The sequence below is a fragment of the Nelumbo nucifera genome, chromosome 5 (assembly GCF_055504915.1).
Source record: "Nelumbo nucifera cultivar China Antique chromosome 5, China Antique-T2T, whole genome shotgun sequence".
NCBI lineage: Eukaryota > Viridiplantae > Streptophyta > Magnoliopsida > Proteales > Nelumbonaceae > Nelumbo > Nelumbo nucifera.
Window position 1 is genome coordinate 33,649,388 of NC_142653.1, and position 23,846 is coordinate 33,673,233.

The 23,846-nt window shown below is 40.1% G+C and overlaps 1 protein-coding gene across 13 annotated transcripts in view; it reads left to right on the forward strand.

The window, feature by feature from the left end:
- LOC104599909 (uncharacterized) overlaps positions 1-23,846 on the forward strand; it is a 91,799-nt gene that overhangs the window by 28,761 nt on the left and 39,192 nt on the right. For all 13 annotated transcript variants that reach the window (XR_016076307.1, XM_088887917.1, XM_088887916.1 and 10 more), the window contains 3 exons: positions 14,956-15,136; positions 15,333-15,392; positions 15,479-15,721. Coding sequence is in view for 12 of the 13 variants with exons in the window: in XM_088887917.1 (XP_088744043.1) it covers positions 14,956-15,136; positions 15,333-15,392; positions 15,479-15,721 (484 nt within the window). In the remaining variant the exon portion in view is untranslated. The remainder of the gene's footprint in view (positions 1-14,955; positions 15,137-15,332; positions 15,393-15,478; positions 15,722-23,846) is intronic.

Below are 23,846 nucleotides of genomic sequence, written 5' to 3' on the forward strand. Positions count from 1 at the left end.
TGCCATCAACATTGCTCACAATCCAGTGCAACATGACAGAACGAAATCAAACATATTAGTTGATAGACATTTTATTTGAGAAAGAGTGGCTTCTGGAGAAGTTTGTCTACCTTTTATCTCTTCTGAAGGACAACTAACTGATTTCCTTACCAAGGGCATCCCTAAGGCTAAACTTCAGCATGATACTGGCAAGCTTGGCATGATTGACATCTATGCTCAGCTTGAGGGGGAGTGTAGAGAAGATGGGCCGAATGGCCCATAGACTGTTTTCTTATTTTGTTTCTTTATGTTCTTTGCTGTAATGGGCCTCAACTTGGGCCTTTCCTCTTATGTTATGCCTTTTTAATTATTCGCCCAACTAAGGGCCTCTTTGTAAATTACTGAAATTAAGTTAATGAAATAGGATTAGGGGTGTAAGAGGAGATTATGTTCAAAAATCTCTCTCTGAACCCTTATTGCCGCCACCTTCTTCTTCCTCTTCTCTTCTCTTTTCTTGAATCCTGATTTCTGCTATTCTCAATCTCTTTTTTGCATCATTTTGAACAGTCCATTCATTTTAGAAGGCTGTTTTTCTTCGGTTCCATGGGTGTTTCAGCTAGTTTAGCATCCAACATCCTATCTCCTCTAACAGATCAAGGAATACTTCCTTAACAAAGATTAATACCATGCTTATACCTTGCTACCTCTATCCCCAACAAATATTTCAATTTACCAAGATCCTTTATTTGGAAGTGGTCATGCAAAAAGGTCTTCAGCCTATCAATCCCCAACTTGTCACTACCGGTAGGGATGGCCACGAGCCGAGCTTTTCACGAGCTGTTCGAGCTTGACTCGGTCTAAACCAAGCTTCTATCCGGACTTGAGCATAGCATAGAGGCTCGTTTGCTAATCGTGCCAAGCTCGACCCTAATATAGCTTGGCTTGTGAGGTTCGCGAGCCTAATTGAGCTTTTACATATATATGTATATATGTATAGTTGTATACATACATATATACATATAATTTTAATTTATATATATAATAATAATTATTTTTTTTTGTACTTCTTAATTTTTTATATATGCTTAGTGGATCGTGCGTCTAATTTGTCCATTCCAGGCCCAAGATTATGGATAGAACACATCCACCCCCCACCCAAAAAAAAAGCCTGGGTATTGGAGGAAAAGGAGATAAGGTAGGAAACAAAATAGAGAAGGGAGAATGGCCTTCAGGAATAGACATGGGCATTTGATTAATAAGGAAGCAAGATGAAGGCATAACATCAGTTCAAAAACGTTTGGGTACATTATTCATATAGTGCAAGAGGAACCGAGCAGTCTCCAAAAGATGGTGGTTATTTCTCTTAGCCACCGCATTTTGCTTAGGGGTGTAAGTACATGGGGTTTGATGGATAATGCCATGTTCCAAATATTCCTGAAACGGTGTATAAAAGTATTCTCGGCCATTATCATAATGAAAAATCTTAATGTGTACGCCAAACTGGTTGCGAATTGTAGCATAAAACTTATGGAAAATAGAAAGCAATTCACTCATTTCTTTCATAAGGTAAGAAAGTACTTATAACCATTATATGACACTATTTTATTTGGACTCCAAATGTCTGAATGAACCAAAGAAAAAGGACTCGACATACATCTATCAACCCTTGGACTAAAGGGAACATGGTGGTGTTTCCCAAACTGACATGACTTACAATGCAAAGTAGAAAGACGACTCAAGGACGGAACAAGTAACTGAAGAACTGTTGATGAACTGACACGAGGAGCAAGAGATGATTGAAGAGCTGTTGACGAACAACCACCATCAAGATAATATAGTCCACCAGCATCATGCCCTCCATCAATCTTCATCCCCGTCTTGAGATCCTGAAAGAACATAAGAAGGGTAAAAGGTGATAGAGCAATTAAGAGAATTGGTCATTTATCAAAAAAAATTAAGAGACTTGGTCAATTTACTAATAGACATAAGGTTAAAGGGGAATTTGGGAACATACAAAATTGCGGACAAGGATAATGAATCTATGCCAACATTACCAATACCACAAGTGGAAGATGTAGAGCCATTAGCAAGAGTAATCTTGTGATGTGGAGGACTAAAAAAGGGAAGAAAACACACCTGGTGTCCTAGTCATATGATCAGAAGCTCCAGAATCGATAATCCAATGGGAGGGTTTGGATGCTAGACAAGCCATGCCTGAGTGTGCAAGAGTAGTTGTATTCTGTTGAGAGGTAGCTTGGATGAACCGCTTATACTCATCACGTGGGACACTCATCATCTCTTTCCCGTAGGCATCCGTAGATGTAGAAGGTGTCTGATTAACTTGCTAAATTTCTCGTCTCGTACCACCACCACTAGCCACCGCATGATTTGCCTAGGTTGAAGGTGGGCCATGTAGATCATAACAAAGGTTTATAGTGTGTCCCTCCATTTCACAGTGTGTACGCTTCCTCAAACCATTACTACGTTCTTTACCATGAGCTCCCCTTGAATCTCGGCCTCCAATACGCCCACCACCACAATTATACATGGGACCACCACCACCACCACCACGACCTGGCTGAACTCTCTAAGCTCCTCCTCTACCTCCATGACGTCATTGCAAAAGCAAACCTATCAAAGATGGTAGAGTTCTCTGTAGGTCCAATAGAAATCCTCCGAATATGGGTAAACACCTCTTCAAGAGAGAGGGAAGGGCAAGCCCACCTATTATCTGTGCTCTCACTGGTTCATATTCAGACTTTAGCCCTACTAAAAACCTGGTTACATCAAGTTGCTCTTGCTCTCTCTGTTGTTGGATCTTGACATCAGAAGGGGATGATACCCATTCAACTCATTGTGAAGATTCCTCATGCTAGCATAATATTCCTTAAGACTTTGATTACCTTGTTGTAGATTAAAATACTCCTGGTAAAGCTAGTATACCTTAGTAGTGTTGTCTTGTCTCTAGAGTAGAGATTCTTTGCATGGTCCTAAATCTCCTTGGATGTATCTGTTGAGTTGGGCCTAGTTTGTTTAGGTTTCACAGTACTCACCATGGCAGATTGATCAGAAACAGGATTTTTCATCATCACATCTCTCCTACTCTCCTCCCTTGACACGAAGGCATATGCCTGGGAGAGGGTAACACTGTCCCTGGAAAGAAGATGCTGTCTTGCAATATCATACTCAGGATTAAGGCCAACAAGAAATTCAAACACCCTATACTTCTCTAGATGGTTAAAGCAAATGTCTCTCTAGATTTAGTTGAATTTCTTGTGAAAGGAAAAGAGGAGGAAGACAAAGATTTCAGTAGTAGAGAAGAAAAGAGTAGGAAGTCAACCAGGATTCTTGAATTAACCCTAGCCGCCAACCCCTCATTATATTTATACTTAACTTAAAGGATGAGATATTACAAGGATGCCCTTAGTAGGGCGGCTACTAATGTAGCTGAACAGTCACAACTTAAAACATAAACTAATGGGCCTAAAGCCCAACAACTTCCAAACTAAATAGCTTAAAATAATAATAAAAAACAAACTAGGCCCAACTCAACACTCTCCCTCAAGTTGGGAGTAAATGTCACACATTCCCAACTTGCGTAGATCATGCTCCAGCTTGTTCTTTGCAACACCTTTTGTGAGAACATCCACGAGCTGCAGATCAGAAACAATGTATGGAAGACAAACTTCTCCAGAAGTTACTCTTTCTTTGATAAAATGTCTATCCACTTCAATGTGCTTAGTTCGGTCGTGCTGGACTGGGTTACGGGCAATGTTAATTGCTGCCTGGTTATCACAGTATAACATCATAGGTTCTTCTGCCTGTACACCGATTTCTTCCAATAGGGAACGGATCCAGAGAAGTTCTGAAACTCCATGTGCCATGGCCCTTTATTCAGCTTCAACACTTGATCTTGCCACCACTGTTTGTTTCTTACTCTTCCACGAGACAAGGTTACCCCCAACAAGGGTGCACACTTCTGAAGTTGATCTCCTGTCATCAAGGCATCCTACCCAATCAGCATCTGTATAAGCCTCTAGTTTCAACTATCCGTGATCAGTAAACAAGAATCTTGACAACTGCCTTCCAATGTTGGACTCGTGGAGCATGCATGTATCGACTTACTACACTTACTGCATAGGAAATGTCTGGTCTTGTCATACACAAGTATAGCAACCGACCCACAAGTCTCTGATATCTCCCAATGTTGATTCTATGGTTTTGATCAATAGGGGTACTGATTGCCTTCGTTCCAAGCTTCCCTGTTTCTTGAAGAAGATCCAAGACATACTTCCTTTGAGAGATAAAAATTCCATGTTTTGATCTTGCAACTTCAATGCCTAGGAAGTATCTCAGTTCTCCAAGATCTTTAATTTCAAATTCTTTATGTAGATTCCTTTTTCAAACAATCAATCTCACTTGGGTCATTCCCCGTGACAACAATATCATCCACATAAACAATTAGGACTGACACCAAAGATCCCCTGCGCTTCACAAACAAGGTATGATCAGATTGAGTCTGAGTGTATCCAAAAGCAATCAAGGCCTTTCTGTTAAACCATGCTCTGGAAGATTGTTACAAGCCATAAAGTGACTTCTTAAGCCTGCATACCTTTCCCTTTTCAGTATCACTGTAAAAGCCAATATGAAGATTCATATACACTTCCTCTTGCAAATCCCCATTTAGGAAAGCGTTCTTCTTTTATGGACGCATTCCTCGGAAAAACGTACCATCGCCGCCGACAGCAACAGGAACCTGACCCACCGCCAGATTAGATTAGATCATCTTGCTTGTTCTTATCTTATTCTATTGCTCTTATCTTATCTTGTTAGTAAGTTATCAGATTAGGATTAGTTTATCTTATTATCAGATTAGGATTAGTTTATCTTGTTATCAGATTAGGATTAGTTTATCTTATTATCAGATTAGGATTAGCTTATCTTATCCTTGGCAAGATAGAATTGGAAGTCTCCCTATTCAGCAAGGAGACTCCCTAAGATTCGGACTTGTAATCTCCTATTTAAGGAGACACCATTATTGAATGAGGATATCAAATATTCAGTCAAGAAAGAGAGTAAAGGAGAGTTAGGTGATCTCTTGAACAAATCACCATTAGGGCGCCTTGATAGGTCCATCAAGAGCAGGGAGGAACAAGGGAAAACAGAGGGTTTTCCCCGCGGACCGACCCGTGACGAGATCCTATTCCCGGGCCCATAACATCTTCACATCCAGTTGAAACAAGGGCCAAGAGTATGAGGCAACAAGAGAAAGAAGTATCCGAACAGAGGTCATCTTTGCAACCGGTGCAAAGGTCTCTAAGTAATCAATGCCATAGGTCTGTGTGTACCCTTTTGCAACAAGTCTTGCCTTGTACCTTTCTATACTTCCATCTGCCTTATATTTTACCGTGTAAACCCATCTGCATCCAATTGTCTCCTTGCCTTCTGGTAGATCCACAATGTCCCATGTCTGATTCTTTATCAAAGTTGCCATCTCTTCCTGCATTAGCTGTCTTCCACTCAGGTTTGGAGAGTGCCTCATTAACACCCTTGGGTATAGACACCGAGTCAAGGGAGGAAAGAAAAACACGGTAGGAAGGAGAAAGTCCATTGTAGGATAAGTACTGTGAAATACAATGAGCAGTACACTTTCTCTTCCCTTTTCTGAGAGCAATAGGAAGATCAAGGTTATTTGTAACAGGGTTAGTAGAATCAATGGGAACTGAAACAGTAGCGGGACCAAGAGGAATACCTGAATCCATGTCAGCCGAATCTGGAGTCTCCAAGGAATCGACAGGAAGTGATGTGAGTTCTGCTGCAGTGGAATCAACCTCCTTGTGAAGTCTCTGTCGTAAGTAATGCTGAGAAGCATGACGCAAAGGAGGTGGTAAGGTAGGTGACACAAGATGGTCAAGCACAGGAGTAGACACAGAATGGTCAAGCACAGGAGTAGACACAGGGGCTGGAACTGGGAGAGGAATAGACTACTGACTCACTTCCCCAAAACACTCCCCCTGAGAAGGATTCTTTGAAAAGAAGTATGTGGATTCAAAAAAAGTGACATCCATGGTAACATACCGGCTCCAAGAGACTGGATCATAGCAGCAGTACCCTTTCTGATTTTCTGCATATCCAAGGAATACACACTTCTTTGCCTTGGGATCAAGCTTTGAGCGGTGAGGACCAAGGACATGTGCAAAGCAAACACACCCAAACACCCTGAGAGGAATATGAAACATCTCCCTCTCAGGAAAAAGGAGACTGAATGGGGTGTTGAATCCAAGTATATGAGAGGGCACCCTGTTAATCAGATATACTGCTGTGAGAACTGCATCACCCCAAAACCGAACTGGAACTGTAGATGTGCTCATCATGCTTCTTGCAATCTCAACAATGTGTCAGTTCTTCCTTTCTGCAACACCATTCTGTTGTGGATTGTAGGGACAATTGCTCTGATGGACAACACCATATTCTAACGGATATGAAGCAAGGTGTTTTTCAAAATATTCCCTGGCATTGTCTGATCTGAACACCTTTGTTCTTGTTCCAAACTGTGTTAGCACCATCTGATGAAATTGCCTCACCAAGGGTGGTACTTCATCGTGGGATCTCATCAGGTAAATCCAAGAGTATTGTGAAAAATCATCCACAAATAAGAGAAAATATCGATAGCCTTCCATAGAAGGAACATGGTAAGGTCCCCACACATCCGAATGAATAACATCAAAAGAAGAAGAACACCTTTTATTACTAGGTTTAAATGGATGTCTACAATGCTTTCCAAATTGACAACCTTCACACTCCAAACTTGACAAACTAATAGACTCAAAAAGTTTTGGAAACAAAAGACTCAAAGAAGAAAAAGGTAAATGGCCCAAAAGATTATGCCAAAGCATAATTTGACCCACAGACCCTGACTCACTATCCCTGCTGACATGATGACGCTGATGAGGAGGATGAACATCCAGGAGGTAGATCCCATTTCACTTCACGACCACTCCCAATCGTCCTCTTTGAATCCAGATCCTGCAAAATACAATGACTAGGAGAAAAAATTACTGAGCAGTTCATGTTCTTAATCAAACTACTAACAGATAACAAATTAGTGCTTAATCTAGGAACATGAAGGACTGGGGGTAGAGAAATAGAGTCACTAATCTTGACAAATCCCTTCCCAGCAATAGGAACATGGGATCCATTAGCTGTGGAGATCCTATCTCTGCCAGAACAAAGCTGGTAAGAAGAAAAAATAGTAGAGCTATGGGTCATGTGCTCTAAGGCTCTAGAATCTATAATCCAGGGAGGTCCCTCCTTACCTGAAGTAGAAACATAATTTGCTTTGACGTGTGAACTACCTGTGTGAGCAAAGGCAGTAGAGTGGACTCCACCAGTGCCACCTGTACCTTGTTGTCCGCTTGCTGCTGAACTGAAACTGGCTGTATCCCGCTGGTTCAAAAGTTGCCCATACCTCTCAAGTTCGACCCTTACTGCAGCAGCTGCAACCGACTCCAGAGCAGCTGTAGTAGGAGGGGCCGGAATGTCACCAATAACTGCCATGTGTGCATTTCCCTTTTTATTTTTCAGTCTAGTCGGCACAAGATGTGGGTGAAGCTTCCAACAAGTATCTCTTGTGTGTTTAGGCTTCTTATAGTAGTCACAGATCAAATCTCTTTTATCTTCTTGATTTCACTGCCACCCTGATCTCCACTTTGTTTAGGTTTCACAGTACTCACCATGGCAGATTGATTAGAAACAGGATTTTTCATCATCACATCTCTCCTGCTCTCCTCCCCTAACTCAAAGGCATATGCCTGGGAGAGGGTAACACTGTCCCTGGAAAGAAGATGCTGTCTTGCAATATCATACTCAAGATTAAGGCCAACAAGAAATTTAAACACCCTATACTTCTCTAGATGTTTCTGCTAGGTAGTTGCATCCTTAGTGGTTTCCCAAGCAAATGTCTCTAAATGGTCAATCTCCTGCCACAAGGTTTTAAGGGCTGAAAAATAGGCCTTAACAGGTCTATCTCCCTACCTTGTAGAAGTAATCTGATTTCTCAACTGATAAGCCCTAGCAACATTCTCCCTCTGTGAATAGGTTTTTGCAACCCCATCCCATATTTCCTTAGTTGTATTTGCCCATAAAAAAATTATACCTATATGGGGCAACATGGAATTACACAACCAAGTCATCACCATATAATTCTCCTGTACCCACCGGGAGTTGCTAGTTTCGGATTTCACTAACTCACCAGTGATATACCCTAATTTCCCACGAGCACCAATGGCCATCTTTGCAGATTGTGACCATTCTAAGTAATTTGTACCATCCAACCTAACTGTAGTGATGGTTCCAGTCCTGAAAAGGTCTCCAACACCTCCTCCCACTGGTCTCATTTCACTCCTGGGCTTATTTTCAACTCCGTAACCCTCCAAAAGATCAAACGAAACACTTCTGGAACCAACAACACCATTCTGGTGTCCTAGGCTGTCTTCCCACAAAAGATTCCTTTTTTTGTGGGACGGGAGAAGAGAGAGAAGAGGCAGCCGCTCTCTCTAGAAGCCTCCAAATCAGGCAGGACTTGAACCGCCCCTTACAGAAAACTCCAAGGAACCCTAAAAAATTAGGGCGCCACTTCCTAGGTCAAAATTGAAGAGTCCAACAGAAACAAGACTCTTCCCCTTTCTCCAGTTTTTCCTGATTTTGATGAGAAACCCTAGACCAGCTACAAGGCACATAGATCCACCAAAAAATCCAAAAACTGGGCTTACCTGAGAACTTCGATCAGCCTCTTAAATCACCATGCAGTTGGCCGATCTAGGGCTGCATGAGGAAACAACTCAAGGAACCTTCGGCCTGCTCTGATACCAAGTAGAAATCACTGATTGTAGATTTAGTTGAATTTCTTGTGAAAGGAAAAGGGGAGGAAGACAAAGATTTCAGTAGTAGAGAAGAAAAGAGAGGGAGAAGAGAGTAGGAAGTCAACCAGGATTCTTGAATTAACCCTAGCCACCAACCCCTCATTATATTTATACTTAACTTAAAGGATGAGATATTACAAGGATGCCCTTAGTAGGGTGGCTACTAATATAGCTGAACAGTCACAACTTAAAAACATAAACTAATGGGCCTAAAGCCCAACAACTTCCTAACTAAATAGCTTAAAATAAGAATAAAAAACAACTAGGCCCAACTCAACACACCTTATTCTTAGCTCTAAGAAAAGCTTCTATATATTTAGCCCAAGGCACATAATTCTCACCATTCAGTTTAATAGATGTCATCTACACATTTAGGTAATCGGGGGGATTTTTTTTTTTGATCAACTGAAAGGATTTCATTCAGAAAAAGTAGTCAAGTACAAGGAGGGGAGGGGAGACAAACTCTTTTAGCTTTCACCCCCAGAAAAGAAAAAAAAAAACATTATAGTATAGCCCAAAATAAGCCATTTCTTCCCATCCCTTGCTTAGCCAAAGCATTAGCCATTAGCCAAGCTATTAGCATCTTTCTTAATCTTGTTAAACTGAATTTCCATTCCTTGTGCCATATTTGTGAACTTTCTTTTTTCATTTATATACTCCCACCATTCCATCTCCTCCTTTTGGAGCTAACCAATAACAAGCTTTGAATCCCTTTCAATTATCAACTTGGAAATATTTAATTCCTTGGCTTTCTGAATTCCTTCCATCAGTGAAAGAACTTCAGCTCTCAAAGAGACCCCTACACCAATGGGGCCAGAAAACATAGCCGTAATAGTGTCTTTCTCATCTCTGACCGCCCCCCCCCCCCACCCCCCCACCCCCCATGCTAGGAGGTCCAGGATTGTCCTCACTACTACCATCAAAATTCAATTTGTCAATCATTTCCCCCCACCTTCTCATCAGATCAGCAGCAGAAACTCCTTCAAGAACTTTCGGAGTCTTCACCCAATGGATCACCCTGGTTGTAATTGCTTCAATGAGGGCTTCTCTATTTCTTTCCTTTTCTACAAATAATCTTTGATTTCTTTCTTCTCAAATTGTTAACACATAGCACCTCTCATGCATCTCCACAAAATCTTGCCTCTTCTTTTCTTCCATCTAACAAAGGTGGGGTAGAAGAGGTTTTGTACAATTGGAAGGGGACTCCACCTGCACCCAAATAAGGAGAGAAACCAATTCCAAATTGGAAAAACAAAAGGACAAGATATCAATAAGTGATGGGCAGACTCACCATTACCCTTGCAGAGAAGACACCAATGAGGAGATAAGCACCGGTTAGGTCTTTTCCTTTGGAGCAAGTCACAAGTGTTGACCCTACCAAGAAACACTTCCCAACAGAAACCACCAATCCTAGGTGGAATAGGATTACTCCAAACCTCATTAACTGGGAAAAGTTGGCCTTAGCTATCATTAGTCTGGGTAAGAGAGAAAGAAAGAAGCACAAGAAAGGTACCCGATGGGGATAGAGTCCAGATTCTGCAATCCCTTCTTGAATATTAAGGTAATAGCATTGTTGGCCTCACAATCTCTAAGACCTCCTAAGACCCAAGTCCCAAACAAATCCAGAGGAGTTGGAATGGTTTATAAACGAGGCAATAGGTTCACCCTTCCGGTTAGATATTGCATAAATTGAGGGAAATTGCTCTTTGAGAGTTGCATCACCCAAGATTACTAGAGCAAAACTTATACCTGAAAAATGGTAAGAATGAAGGAAGAGTGGCATCCCAACCAAAGCAAGGGTTAGGTAATATTCAGGGTTATACCTGCCAAAAGGCTTCCAAGGGGAAGCTCTTGTAGCCCTGGCCAACACACCAACATCCTAACCATCAGCCGTAAGACCATGAATACTGATAATCACTTTCATCCATAGCTTATCGCTATTAATTGGCAATCTCCAAAGCCATTTTGCAAGCAGAGCCACATTCATCTTCTGAATATTCCCTAATCCTAGCCCTCCAAATTTCTTACTTCTTTTAACCACCTTCCAGCTGACTCTATGGTGTCTCTTCTCCTCCCTTGATTCCCATAAGAAGCTCCTCAACTCTACACTCAAACGCTGCTGCACATTCTGAAAGCACCTCACTTCCAATGTTACCCATTCCTATCATCACACTTTTGGAGAGGTTCACTTTCAGCCCAGTCAGCACCTCAAAACTTGCCAAAAATAGCTCTCAAATTTAAGACTTGCTCCACCAATGCATCCAAAAAAATTACCGTGTCATCAACATACTATTTGCCCCAACTTTAAATCCACCAATAAACCTCGAGTGAACTTCTTTAGCCATTAACAGATTTAGAACCTCCTCCATAACTAACACAAAGAGCAAAAAAAAAGGGTCACCTTGCCACAAACCCCTAGATGCTGGGATAAAGTCTGTTGAAACTCCATTAAAAAGAGTATTGAGAAAGCAACTAAGACATACATGAAAACACCCAGCTTCTCCATCTCTCCCCAAAACCCATCAATCTTTGCACCTCTTCCAAGAACCTCTACTCAACATGACTGTATGTTTTTTTAATACCGATCTTACAGACCAAACCAGCTCTCCTACTACTTACACTTGAGTCAGTACACTCACTTGCCACTAAGACCCCATCAAAAACTTGTCTTCCTTTCACAAATGCTATTTGAGATTTTATGAACCACTCCTCTTTTGCCAACAATTTATAAGGACTATTGATCAAACTTATTGGTCTAAAATCTTTTATGTACAGAGTTCCTTCTTTCTTCTGTATCAAAGAGATGAACATAGCGTTTGCCATTTTTCCAGCAATCTTTCATCATGAAACTCCTTAAACATCATCAAGATATCCTCCTTGAGACAATTCCAGCAAGCTTTATGAAGGTAAATTTGAACCCATCCGGACCCTGTGTTAATTTCCATCAATTCCTTTTAGATCTTCCTTTATTTCATCCATCTTGAATTCCCTCTCAATCCTACATGCTGAGAATTCACTCAATTTTCTGGGTTCAATCTCGCCAAGAGACACCCAACTCCATGTTCTTGCTGTATAGAGCTTATTATTAGAAACCCAACACCTTCTCCTGCATCTCTTCCCCAGTTTCTGCCACCTCATCCTCCACTTTAATTCTTGAAATCAGGTTTTTCCTTCTTCTAGCATTGACATAAGCATGGAAAAAATCTGTGTTTTTATCTCCAGATTTAAGCCAAATTGCCTTTGACTTTTGTCTCCAATTAATCTTCTCTATATAAATCATTCTTGCTGATTCACTTTCTAGTCCTTTCCTTTCTTGCTTAGCAGCCCTAGACATATTACCCTCCTCTTCCATTCTATCCAATAAAGCCATTTTTTCAAGCACCTCATTCTTCCTGCTATACGCATTATCAAACACCTCCTTATTCCAACCCTTTATCTCCTCAGGAAGCTGCAACTTTCTTACCAATTTGAACCCACTGTCCCCTCCACCTGCAAACTTCCCTACTTCTTCAACCAAGCCAAAAAATTCAGAATGTTCTAACCACACGTTCTCAAACCCGAATCGTTTTAAACCTGATATGGCAGTGACCTTCCCTAATAAAACAGGTTTGTGATCTGACATGAAGTATGACAATGCTTGTTGCACCAATTCCCCAACATATTCCTCCCAATCAACTGAAGACAAGAATCTGTCCAACTTTCTCAGAATAGGTGGGCGTTGTCCTTTGACCTAGTGAAGCTGCCTCCTCTCAAGGGTCAATTAACCCATTACTCTTGATGAAATCCCCAAACCTCTTCATTCTCCTCTCCCTCCCACCCTTCATTTCACACATTACCGTTACTACATTAAATTCAACCCCTAAACACCAGGGCCCATCCCAATCCTGCCTCAAGCTTCCCAGTTCCTCCCAAAAAATCACCCAAACCTTCTTCATTAGGGCCATAAACACTTCTTATCCAGCTGAACTTCGATGTCTGTAGCATGGGTAATCGAGGGCTTCAGTTCAGGTATAGGAGTGTTTTGAAACAACAATTGGCAGATACTAATAATGTATTCTAGGCCTATTGGTGTGGGTGATTCAACAAGGGCTGAACTTTCAGCATTATTTTTTAATCGATCATTATGAAATTTTATGAAGGTTAAAAAAGAATGCTACTTACAGTATGCCATGCATTGGCCTGGATTTACCTATCCCTTTAATTGTATACATTACACTGCAGCTGCAAAAAATATGTTCCTTATTGATCCCTTGTTTAGCTAAAGTATCAGCTAGACCATTTGCTGATCTGCTCATCCACTTAAAAGTTGCTTCCGTCTCCCTTGAAGCATAATATTTCCCTTAATGTTCTCTTATAAGCCCATGCTGCTTGACTGTTGTTTTTTCATCCAGATCACCACAATTTTGGAATCACCTTCTATCTTGATTTTCTTGAAGTTGATAGTTGAGACGCTTAGCTATCTGAGCCCTCGTACAATTGCTTGTATCTGCCCTTAATGAGTCTCCCAGTCCAATTGACCTGGATAATAAAGCCAAAACAGAACCTCTACCATCCCTAAACACTCCCCCTATTCTAGAGGGCCCTGGGTTTCCAATTGAGCTTCCATCCAAGCTTAGCTTGATCTTTTCATTTTTTGATGGATACTAAATTTTGGCTATAGTTCTAATTGTTGAGGATGCCATCACTATTCTCCATCCTTGTAAGATGCCATCCATTGGAAATGCCTTAAACTCCTCCATGGTTTTAATCCAATGCACCACCTTGATAATTATGCTTTCTATAATTGCCTGTTTAGTTTGATTATGCTCTTTGAATAACCTAGCATTTTTCTCCTCCCAAATATTCCATAGGATCATTGCCCTTTACATTTCCGCATTATTCTCCCTCTCTTTTTATGCATCATCATGAGGCTCAAGTTGAAAAGGCTAGCAACATCTTGAGGAGGTATCCAGTTGCAATCAAAGAGAAAAGAAAACCACTTCCAAATACGACACAAATGAGCAGGAAATTAGTAAATGGTAAGAAGTCTCTCAACTTGTATAGAAAAGGAGGAAAACATGGGGGGATAGGCACCAAATGGTCTTGCCACCTCCCAACAAAATGCCCTAATTTTAGGAAGCAATGGTCTACTCTAAATTTCTTTTACTGGAAAAGAAAGGTAGGATTGTAAGGTTTTAAAAAAACATGGAAGAAAGAGGCACAACTGAAATGACCAGCTGGAGAAGCAGTCCAAATATGATTATCCAAACAAGTAGGATCCAAGAATACACTGTCTAGGGTTATCAAGAGGTTGGAGATAGCATTGAATTCCACATCTCCAAGGCCTCTTCTGAACCCCAAATGCTAGTTGACCCAGAAGTACAAGTCACAACAAACTAAGAAATGGATTCCAACTTATAAGAAGGGAGGGAATAGAGGTGAAGGTATTAATTCTTCAGTAAAGTCTCTCCCATCTGAAGGTCTTCCCAAAAGTAATATGTTATTCCACACACAAACATTGTATCTAATAGATTGTAAGAAGGTAGGAAGCAAACCGTGGATAACTTTCCAAGGAAAAGCCAAAGTGACTTTGGGGGGGGGGGATTCAGCATCCAGCTTTTGATCCTTAAACTATTATAATTTGTTGGTAGGAGGTGATTCAGAAGTGGTTGTAGGGTGGTTCCAAAAAACAACAAAGGGTTTTGGTAGTACAGACACATCATACGATAATGGTACTGCTTGGATGGACAAGGAAGAACATCTTTTATGTGGCTTCAATAATCAGCTAACTAGCTGATGAGCTAGCTAAAGGAGCATGGTGACTAGAGTTGTATTGGGGAAATATCCTCCTAGGTTCCATTTAATGAACATAATAGAATGTAATTTGGATCAATGGCACAGGCAGCAGAGGCCTTTATTTTAAGTGGTGCTAGGCACATTTGTCATGTACAACATTCTTATCTATAACTAATGAAGCTTTTAACACTATCAATGAAAAAAGCCTATGTAAATTTAGCTACATTGTCTTTTTCCCATTTTTAAACAAAACGAATGCTGATATGTTGTTTCACTCCAGGGTTAATAAGACAAAGATAGTAGAATATCTTCGTGATGCATGGGCCAATGATCAAAAAGCTGAATGGGCAATATGGATGGTCTTCTCTAAGGTTGAAACTCCCCATTGTTATATGAGAAGCGGAGAGGATGAAACATCTCAAGGTGTCCGTGGGAAGTTTTCACGGAAGCTAAGCGATGATGTAATTACTTTCACAAACCCTAGAAAATTAAGACAAGTTTAGAAGATCAATTGTTGTAGAACTTCCTTTTTTTATTACTTTGATGAAGTTTAAGCTTGATCTATTGTATATTCACTATTTTATATCATCCTGATGGAGATTAACATTTAAAAGTATAATTGTTTCCTGAATCTGGAATCACCTTTCATGTTTGCAGCCAGTTGAGATTGCAAATGCACGTGCTGAGCTTCATCGGCGAAGTATAGCACAGATGACAGTAAGTTCTTAATTTTTCATGTGTTGCTTCCTAATATTTACTGTCAAGTCTATTGGAGAATCTGAAAAGACATCTTTCCCAAACAGATTGACAATAAGTTGATTAAAGATATGAATATCTTTGGCGATCCTTTACGCATCCCTGTTATAACTGTGGAGCGTGTCATGAATTCTCCTCTTCATTCCACCAGTGGCAATTCATACTTCTCTCATACGGACCAGGAAGATGCATCTAACATACTAATGGGACCTGTAAATAAGCAATCTGATGCCAGCTGTCAAAGAAATGGTCGTGTTTTAAGAGTTGTTGTCTTTGTTCATGGATTTCAGGCATGTTTGCTTCTCTGGGAAATAGGTTTCAACTTGTGCTTCTAAACTTGTGTTTATGGTTTATGTATTGTTTTCTAGCATATTTAGATAAGTTGCTGCCTTTTCCAACTAAACTTGATGTTTTCCTGTAACAAGGCAAATGAGATGTTCTTATTTTATATGAAGTTTGCCACACTTTTCCAATTTGGAAATGGAATTAGTACAAGGTTTTAAAAGACTAAATGAGGAATGATGTAGGACTGATGCGATCCAAAGCTGGATTGAGAACAAATTTGAGGGAAACCAAAAGATAAGTGATGATGGTAAGGGGTTAGGTCCAATGTATGGGGTTGAGGGGCTAGATGTAGGTTAGAGAAGAGGGGATGAGGATTTGTCTAGGGTTTATAGATCATAGTTGTCAAGGCGTCACCTAGGCGAAAAGGTGCCCTTGGAGGTTCACCTCGCCTAATCGCCAAGCAGTTTTCTATAGCATATTATAAAAAACTTTTATATTCTTTATTTTTTGAGGTTATAATTATAAAACAGACATTTTTAAACTAAAATATTCATTTTGTGTGTTTATATACTAATTTCTTTTTATTATTTTATTATTTGTTAGGGTCTAATGAACACAGACATTGCAAAATTCTGTATTGAACCCTCAAAGACTTCAAAACCTAAACCCAATAAGTAAGGAAGAACATAAAATGTTGTCCAATCAGCCCCTATTTCTGTTATATTTTTTTGAATTTTCTTTTCTTTCTTCTTTTTCTTCTCATGAATATGTTGATTTTCTGTACTTTAACATGAAGTTTATACTTTTATTTTGAAAATTATGGATATTTATTAAGGAAATATGATTATGGAACCTAGGGATCTACCCTAGGATACATATTTTTACTTAAAAAAAATCCATCACCTAGGCAACTAGGCGACAAGGCATCCCCCTGTCGCCTAGGCTTGCCTTGGCACCTTGAAAACTATGACATAGATGTATGAAGTGATTAGGAAGCTAGTTAGTGATGAAATGCTTGCAATATGCAGAACTTTCTAGAGAAAAAACATGGAAATTTCAATATCTCAAGATTGGAATGGAATTTCTTCAAACTTTTTTAGAGGAAGGTTTATGTATGTGAACCAAAGCAGGAGATTGAATTTGGAGAGGTTTTGCGAAGGTTAGGCACAAAAAGACAAAAAATCTAGGTTTTTAGTGGAAAATTTTCACAACTGTTTTAATGGGATGAAAAACAGCCTTAGATATGGGGAATGGCTGAATCGGATCTGGTTTTCACAAGGGTTTGGCAGCTTTAGAGACAAGTTTCTCTCTCTGGAAGGGTGCATGGATGAGAACTGAAGGGTATGAAGGGGAGACTTACCTTGAATCAAATTTAGCCCTTTGGTTGATGAAGAATGATGGTTTTTATTGTATCTTTCTCAAGTCTTTGATGGCCATAGGTAGCTAAGATCAAAACCTTGAGATAGAAGACAGGAGATGAGAGTTGAGCAGGAAGCCAGGAAGACCAAAAAAGAAAAAAAAGGAAAAGAAAAGAAGCCTAGGAATCACTCCTAGGGTTCCTAGAATCATTTAGAGCTTTGGGAATCACTCCACCACAAGTCAGACATGTAGAAAATAAATACCAATATTTATTTCCCTCGTTTTACAACTTTACACAAACTGACATACATAGATTGTCAAGGGTTAGTCAAACTACTTTATTTATTTCTTTTTTGGAAAAAGTAATTTTATTCAGAACAAGAAAACATGCAAACAGAGATCAGGCCAAGGAAAACAGCCTGAGAACAACATAAGTTACAAGTTCCAATAGGACTGAGACCTAAATAAAATAGGCAAGTTCAGGTGCCTGAACTCCTCAGTAACAGACACCCAAGAGATCAGCTTGCCCACTGCTCTCTGTACTGGGTCTTCAGGACTTTTAATTCTATTGCAGAAGATTCTATTGTTCCTTTCAGTCCAAATGGACCACAAAACTGCTGTAGGAATGGTCCTCCACACTAATTTTCCTTTCTTAGGTCTTTTACTTTCCAGCAGCATAGAAGCTTCTTGACCGACCTAGGCATAACCCAGCTGATGTCCATAGATTTCAGAAAGTGCTCCCACACCTGAGAGGAGACCGAACAGTGAAGACACAAATGATCTGTAGATTCTGGAAGAGAACCACAAAGACCACAAGAAAGATCCAAGATTTGAATGCCATACCTCTCAAGATTAGATCTGGGAAGGCATTTGTCAAGGGCCATTGTCCACACCAGAAAGTTGGATCTAGATGGACTTGTTTGATTCCAGTTCTGAGTAGTAGGGAAGTCTGTGGGGCCCGAGCTGCATAATTTAGAAGCTAGAGGTTTGACAGAAAAACAACCATCAGGATTCCATTTCCAGCACCAATTACCTTTCAAGCCAAGGTCTAACTTCTGCTTCTGAAGAAGATCCATCAGCTCCAAAATCTCTTCCAACTCCCAGTCAAATAAATTCCTCCTAAAGAGGGGGGGGGGTCCAAATAAAAGAGTCTCCTGAGGAACAATAACTCTCAGCCACTGAGGAATCTTGATTAGAAGCACACTGAAATAGGTGAGGAAAGGAATCAGCCAATGGGCCATCCAAGCACCAAGGGTCCTTCCAAAATTTAGTGCTATCCCCTTTCCCAATCTTGACTGAAATTCCTTCCATAAAAGTAGAAAAATTCTTCATGATACCTTTCCAAAGGGAGTTACCCCAACTTATCTCCAGTTACCCCACTCCACCCCATATTTTCCAGCTATAAGAGATCTCCACCAAGCATTCCTTTTAGAAGAAAACCTCCAAATCCACTTACTAAGAAGGGCTGAATTAAAACTCTTTAATTTCCTTATTCCTAAACCACCTTCTGCCTTAGGAAGACACACTTGGTCCCACTTGACTAAGTGGATTTTGTTTTTCTCTTCCCAACCCCTCCAAAGAAAGTTTCTCTGAAGCTGCTCCTATCTTTTTGCTACTTTGTTTGGGATAGGGAAAAGAGACAAGAAATAAGTGGGCAGATTGGAAAGGGTACTTTTTATCAGAGTAACCCTGCCCCCAAAAGAGATGTATCTTGCCTTCCAAGATGCTAATTTTTCTCTCCATTCTTTCAATGACCGAGTCCCACACTGAGGAAGAAGACTAATTTGCCCCCAAGGGCATTTGCAAATATTTCACAGGGAGGAAATCAACTTGACAAGCCAACACCTCAGCACAATCTTCTAAATTGGCAACTTGCCCCACAATCTTCTAAATTGTAATATTTAATTCTTTAACCAATAGCTTTCATAGAAGTACTTCGACAATTTGACTAGTCTAATGGAAAAACTCATATTACATTACTAAGAATTAAATATGCTAGCAAGAAATCATATGGAACCAGCTAGAAACCAAAAACGAAAAGGAAGAAAAAAAAAGAAACCTTAATTACAGGTTTGTTCATGAGATATAGGAAAACATCATCCCACAATTCTAGCATTGAAATTGTTCATAGAATATTAAATATTTGAGCTGTGTTAAAAGCTGTTATTTCTCTAAGTATAGTACCGCAGGGGTACTATTGTAATTTTCCTCTTTTATTTTTTATTTCCTGTCGCCCTAGTATATATACTAAAAAGCTGGTGCCGCCAGCACCTTTTTGGCTCTCAAAATGGTGGTTCAGTTCACTGTAGCTCTTGTGCCCGAACACCACAACAAAATGGTGTTGCTGAAAGAAAGAACCGACACCTTCTTGAAGTGGCCCGGGGTTTACTAATTCATATGAATGTCCCAAAATGGTTTTGGCTTGAGACTGTCCTTTGTGCTACCTATCTCATCAATCGTATGCCCTCTTGTTGGTTAGAGTGCAAAGCCCCACATCAACTTCTTTTTCCTAAGGCTCCCCTTCTTTCTATTCCTCCTCGTTTGTTTGGTTGTTGTTGTTTTGTTCAAAGTCTGTCACCCACTCGTGGAAAATTAGATCCTTGTGTTATTCCTTGCATCTTCTTGGGGTATTATTTCACTCAGAAGGGATACCGGTGCTTTGATCCTGTTTCTTGGAAGTTTTATGTTTCCATGAATGTCTCTTTCTTTGAGAGTGAGCCTTTCTTCCCTGTTTCTCCTTGGGGGGAGTGTATGAATGAGGAGAAATTTGTTCAGCTCCCTCCTCTTCCTGATCCTCCTCCCTTTCGTGTCTTCTTTCGTTGTCACAAAGGCCAACCATGTTCAAGAGCTGTGGAGAACCTAGAAGTTGTACCACCAATGCCATCAAACTCTCCGGGGGCGGATCATACCCATTCAGGTATCTTGGTTCCTATCGATGTTTCTGACTCTATTGCTATTGATACTTCTGTTGCTAATGACCTTGACCTTCCTCTTGCTCACCGGAAAGGTGTTAGATATTGATACTTCAGCTCCCTCCTCTTCCTGATCCTCCTCCCTTTCGTGTCTTCTTTCGTTGTCACAAAGGCCAACCATGTTCAAGAGCTGTGGAGAACCTAGAAGTTGTACCACCAATGCCATCAAACTCTCCGGGGGCGGATTATACCCATTCAGGTATTTTGGTTCCTATCGATGTTCCTGACTCTATTGCTATTGATACTTCTATTGCTAATAAACTTGACCTTCCTATTGCTCACCGGAAAGGTGTTAGATCTTGCACCACTAAACACCCCATTTCCCACTTTGTTTCCTATGAAAACATTTCACTTTCTTTTCAGACCTTTCTCTCTTCCATTGACAGTGTTCCTATCCCTAAGAATGTGGCAGAAGCTCTTTCGGTGCCTGAATGGACAGATGCTATGAAGGAAGAAATTAATGCTCTACATAAAAATGACACATGGGATCTAGTAGATCTTTCTAAGGGAAAGGATCCAGTTGGATGTAAATGGGTTTTAACAGTTAAACATAGGGCTGATGGCACGGTGTAGCGGTATAAAGCTCGTTTAGTGGTAAAGGGGTTTACACAAGTGTATAGAGTTGATTATGCAGAAACTTTTGCACCCGTTGCCAAGATGAACTCCATTAGAGTCCTTTTCTCTCTTGCTGCTAATCTTGACTGGGATATGCATCAACTCGACATCAAGAATGCCTTTCTGAATTGTGACCTTGAAGTGGAAGTTTACATGGTACAACTCCCTGGTTTTCGGGCTCAAGGTAATGAATAGAAAGTGTGCAGGTTAAAAAAATTATTATATGGGATAAAACAATCACTGAGAGCCTGGTTCAGTAGGTTCCATGCAACGGTTCGACAGAAAGGATACAAGCAGTGTCAATTTGATCACACATTGTTTGTGAAAAGAGGGGAAGGGAAAATTACAGCATTGATAGTATATGTTGATGATATAGTTATCACTGGTGATTGGAAGGATGAAATTCAAAAGTTGAAGATTTTTCTTGCTACCCAGTTTGAAGTAAAGGATCTAGGTCCTCTAAGGTACTTCCTTGGAATTGAAGTGGCCCGCTCACAAAAGGGTATCTTCATTTCCCAAAGAAAGTATGTCCTAGATCTACTCCAGGATACAGGAAAATTGGGAGTGAAGCTAGTTGATTCCCCTATTGACCCTAACCACGAATTAGGTGCCTGCCAAGGTGAACCTATCAAGGATGTGAAACTGTTTCAGAGACTTGTAGGAAGATTGTTATATCTTTCTATGACTCGTCCCGACATTGCTTATGTAGTGGCTGTTCTTAGCTAGTTCATGCATGCTCCTAAGACCACTCATCTTGAAGCAGCAGAAAGAGTTCTCAGATATCTTAAGAAGTTCCCAGGTGCAGGCTTGTTGTTTCAAAAGCACGGGCATTTGAAAGTTGAAGTGTACACTGATGCAGATTGGGCAAGATCCCTGAATGACAGAAAGTCAACTAGTGGCTACTGTACCTTTATAGGAGGGAATCTAGTTACCTGGAGAAGTAAAAAGCAGAATGTGGTAGCTAGATCTAGTGCTGAAGCTGAATATCAGGCAATGGCTCATGGAGTGGCTGAAATTATGTGGCTAAAAAATTTGTTGAGTGAGTTGGGCTTTCCAGTGGACAGACCTATGACCCTATTCTGTGATAACAAAGCAGCCATAAACATTGCTGCTAACCTGGTGCTACATGATAGAACTAAACACATCGAAGTCGACGAACACTTTATCAGAGAAAAGGTCGTCATAGGGGAAGTGCGTACTCCTTATGTTAGCTCTGAAGATCAACTTGCAGACATCTTTACAAAAGGGTTACACTACTCACGGCATCATGATTTATGTGACAAGTTGGGCATGATTGACATCTATGTCCCAACTTGAGGGGGAGTGTTAAAAGCTGTTATTTCTCTAAGTATAGTACCACAGGGGTACTATTGTAATTTTCCTCTTTTATTTTTAATTTCCTGTCGCCCTAGTATATATACTAAAAAGCTGGTGCCACCAGCACCTTTTTGGCTCTCAAATCTTTCTTCTCTTCTTCTCTCTCTCTCTTCTTTCTTCCTCTCTTCTTCTCTCCTGCATAACAAGCTGCTTTAATGATTGCATAAATGATGCACAAAGATGAATAAAATAAAACATTGTATTATAATTTTTTGTAGGATTAACTGTGAAGTAATGCCAGAATCCCTTTTCATGTTCTGCTATAAATCCCTTCCATAACCAACTAGACATGCTTAAACTCCTGCATGTTATAACAACTAGTTAGGCAAAATATTCTATATAGGATGTTACCAATCGAAAAAAATCTAAGTAGGATGAGAATGTAATTCTAGCATTGGAATTTGGAAAAGAATCAATATGCCTAAGAATTATATCCACGGTAAGATGTCTGTCTATATTGTAAATTTGTAATACCAAAAACATTCATTGTGTTAACAAAAATGCATTTTTCATATTAAGATACCAACTTATTTGCTAATACCTGATGGATGAAATATATTTGAAATTGAAATCCTAAATATCTAGAAAAGCATGGTAATCAAAGTAGGGCATAGGCAAATTGATGGATGGAAATGGAGATTTTTCACTGATAAATTGTGGCATGTTCATGTTGTTTATCAAAAGTATTCATGGGCTGGTGGCATCCAGTTGGATGTGAGTTTGGATGCTAGAGTTTCACTTGCATCAGCATCACCTTGGAAAGCTATTTCAGCTCTATCTATTTCTAATGTTTTTCTACCATCAACTTGGATTAATGTGTCTTCTAGGAAGAAAACTAGGTTTAGGGAGGATTTCTGGTGAGAGGATTTGTCTTTCTAGCACTCACTAAATACCCAACTTTGTGTTATCTTTCTTTACATAAAAGTAAAACAATTTTGCACTGTGTTGTTTGATCTTGGGGATTAATAGGGACTTATGATTGAGGAGAAGGTTGAGGGGCTTTGAGACTTTTTTTTCTAATTCCGAAGAAGGTCAAATATTATATTAGAAACAAAAAAGAGAAAAACTTCCACAACAAGAAGTTGATATGATGAACATCCTTTCTGTAAAAGCACTATAATGCATAATTCAATAAGAGGTACCCCAAAAAACCCTGCATCCTTCTCTTTGGCATTATTGTTGAAGATTTGGTTATTCCTCCCACTAACATGATGACTCCCCACACAACTTTTTCTTTTCTCCTGAGACCTTTCATTTTCCAACTCCACAAAATAGATTCTATGCTTGCTGGAAAACAGTTGCACTCTGAATAGACCTAAAAGTTTGCTCCACAGCCTCCTAGCCAACTTTCAATATAAGAATAAATGGTTCACTGGTTTATTTCTTTATTGCACATAATATATAAGCTATTCATCATGCATATACCCCTTCCCTGGTTGTCCACTTTCAAACACTTCTTTAGAACCGTAGTTCACACCAAGAAAGCAAACTTTGGAGTTGCAACTGTGTGCCAGACATGAGAGCTTGGAAAGTAGGTCCTGTCCCTGTTGGCCAACCTGTTATAGATTTATTTAAGAGTGAATGAATCCTCTTTACCACACATCCAAATCCTCCTTTCATGCCTTACTCCCATTAGGCACAATGACATAGATTTTCTGCATTTACTCCAAGAGTGCCTCACCTTCCCGATCATTGAAACTCCTTTGAAAAATGGGATTCCAGTTTCCTTCTTCCCTGTGATGAAAAAACACATCAGAATTCAGCAATGAGGCCACCCCCCCTCCCCCCGATTCAGAGCTAACTTGAA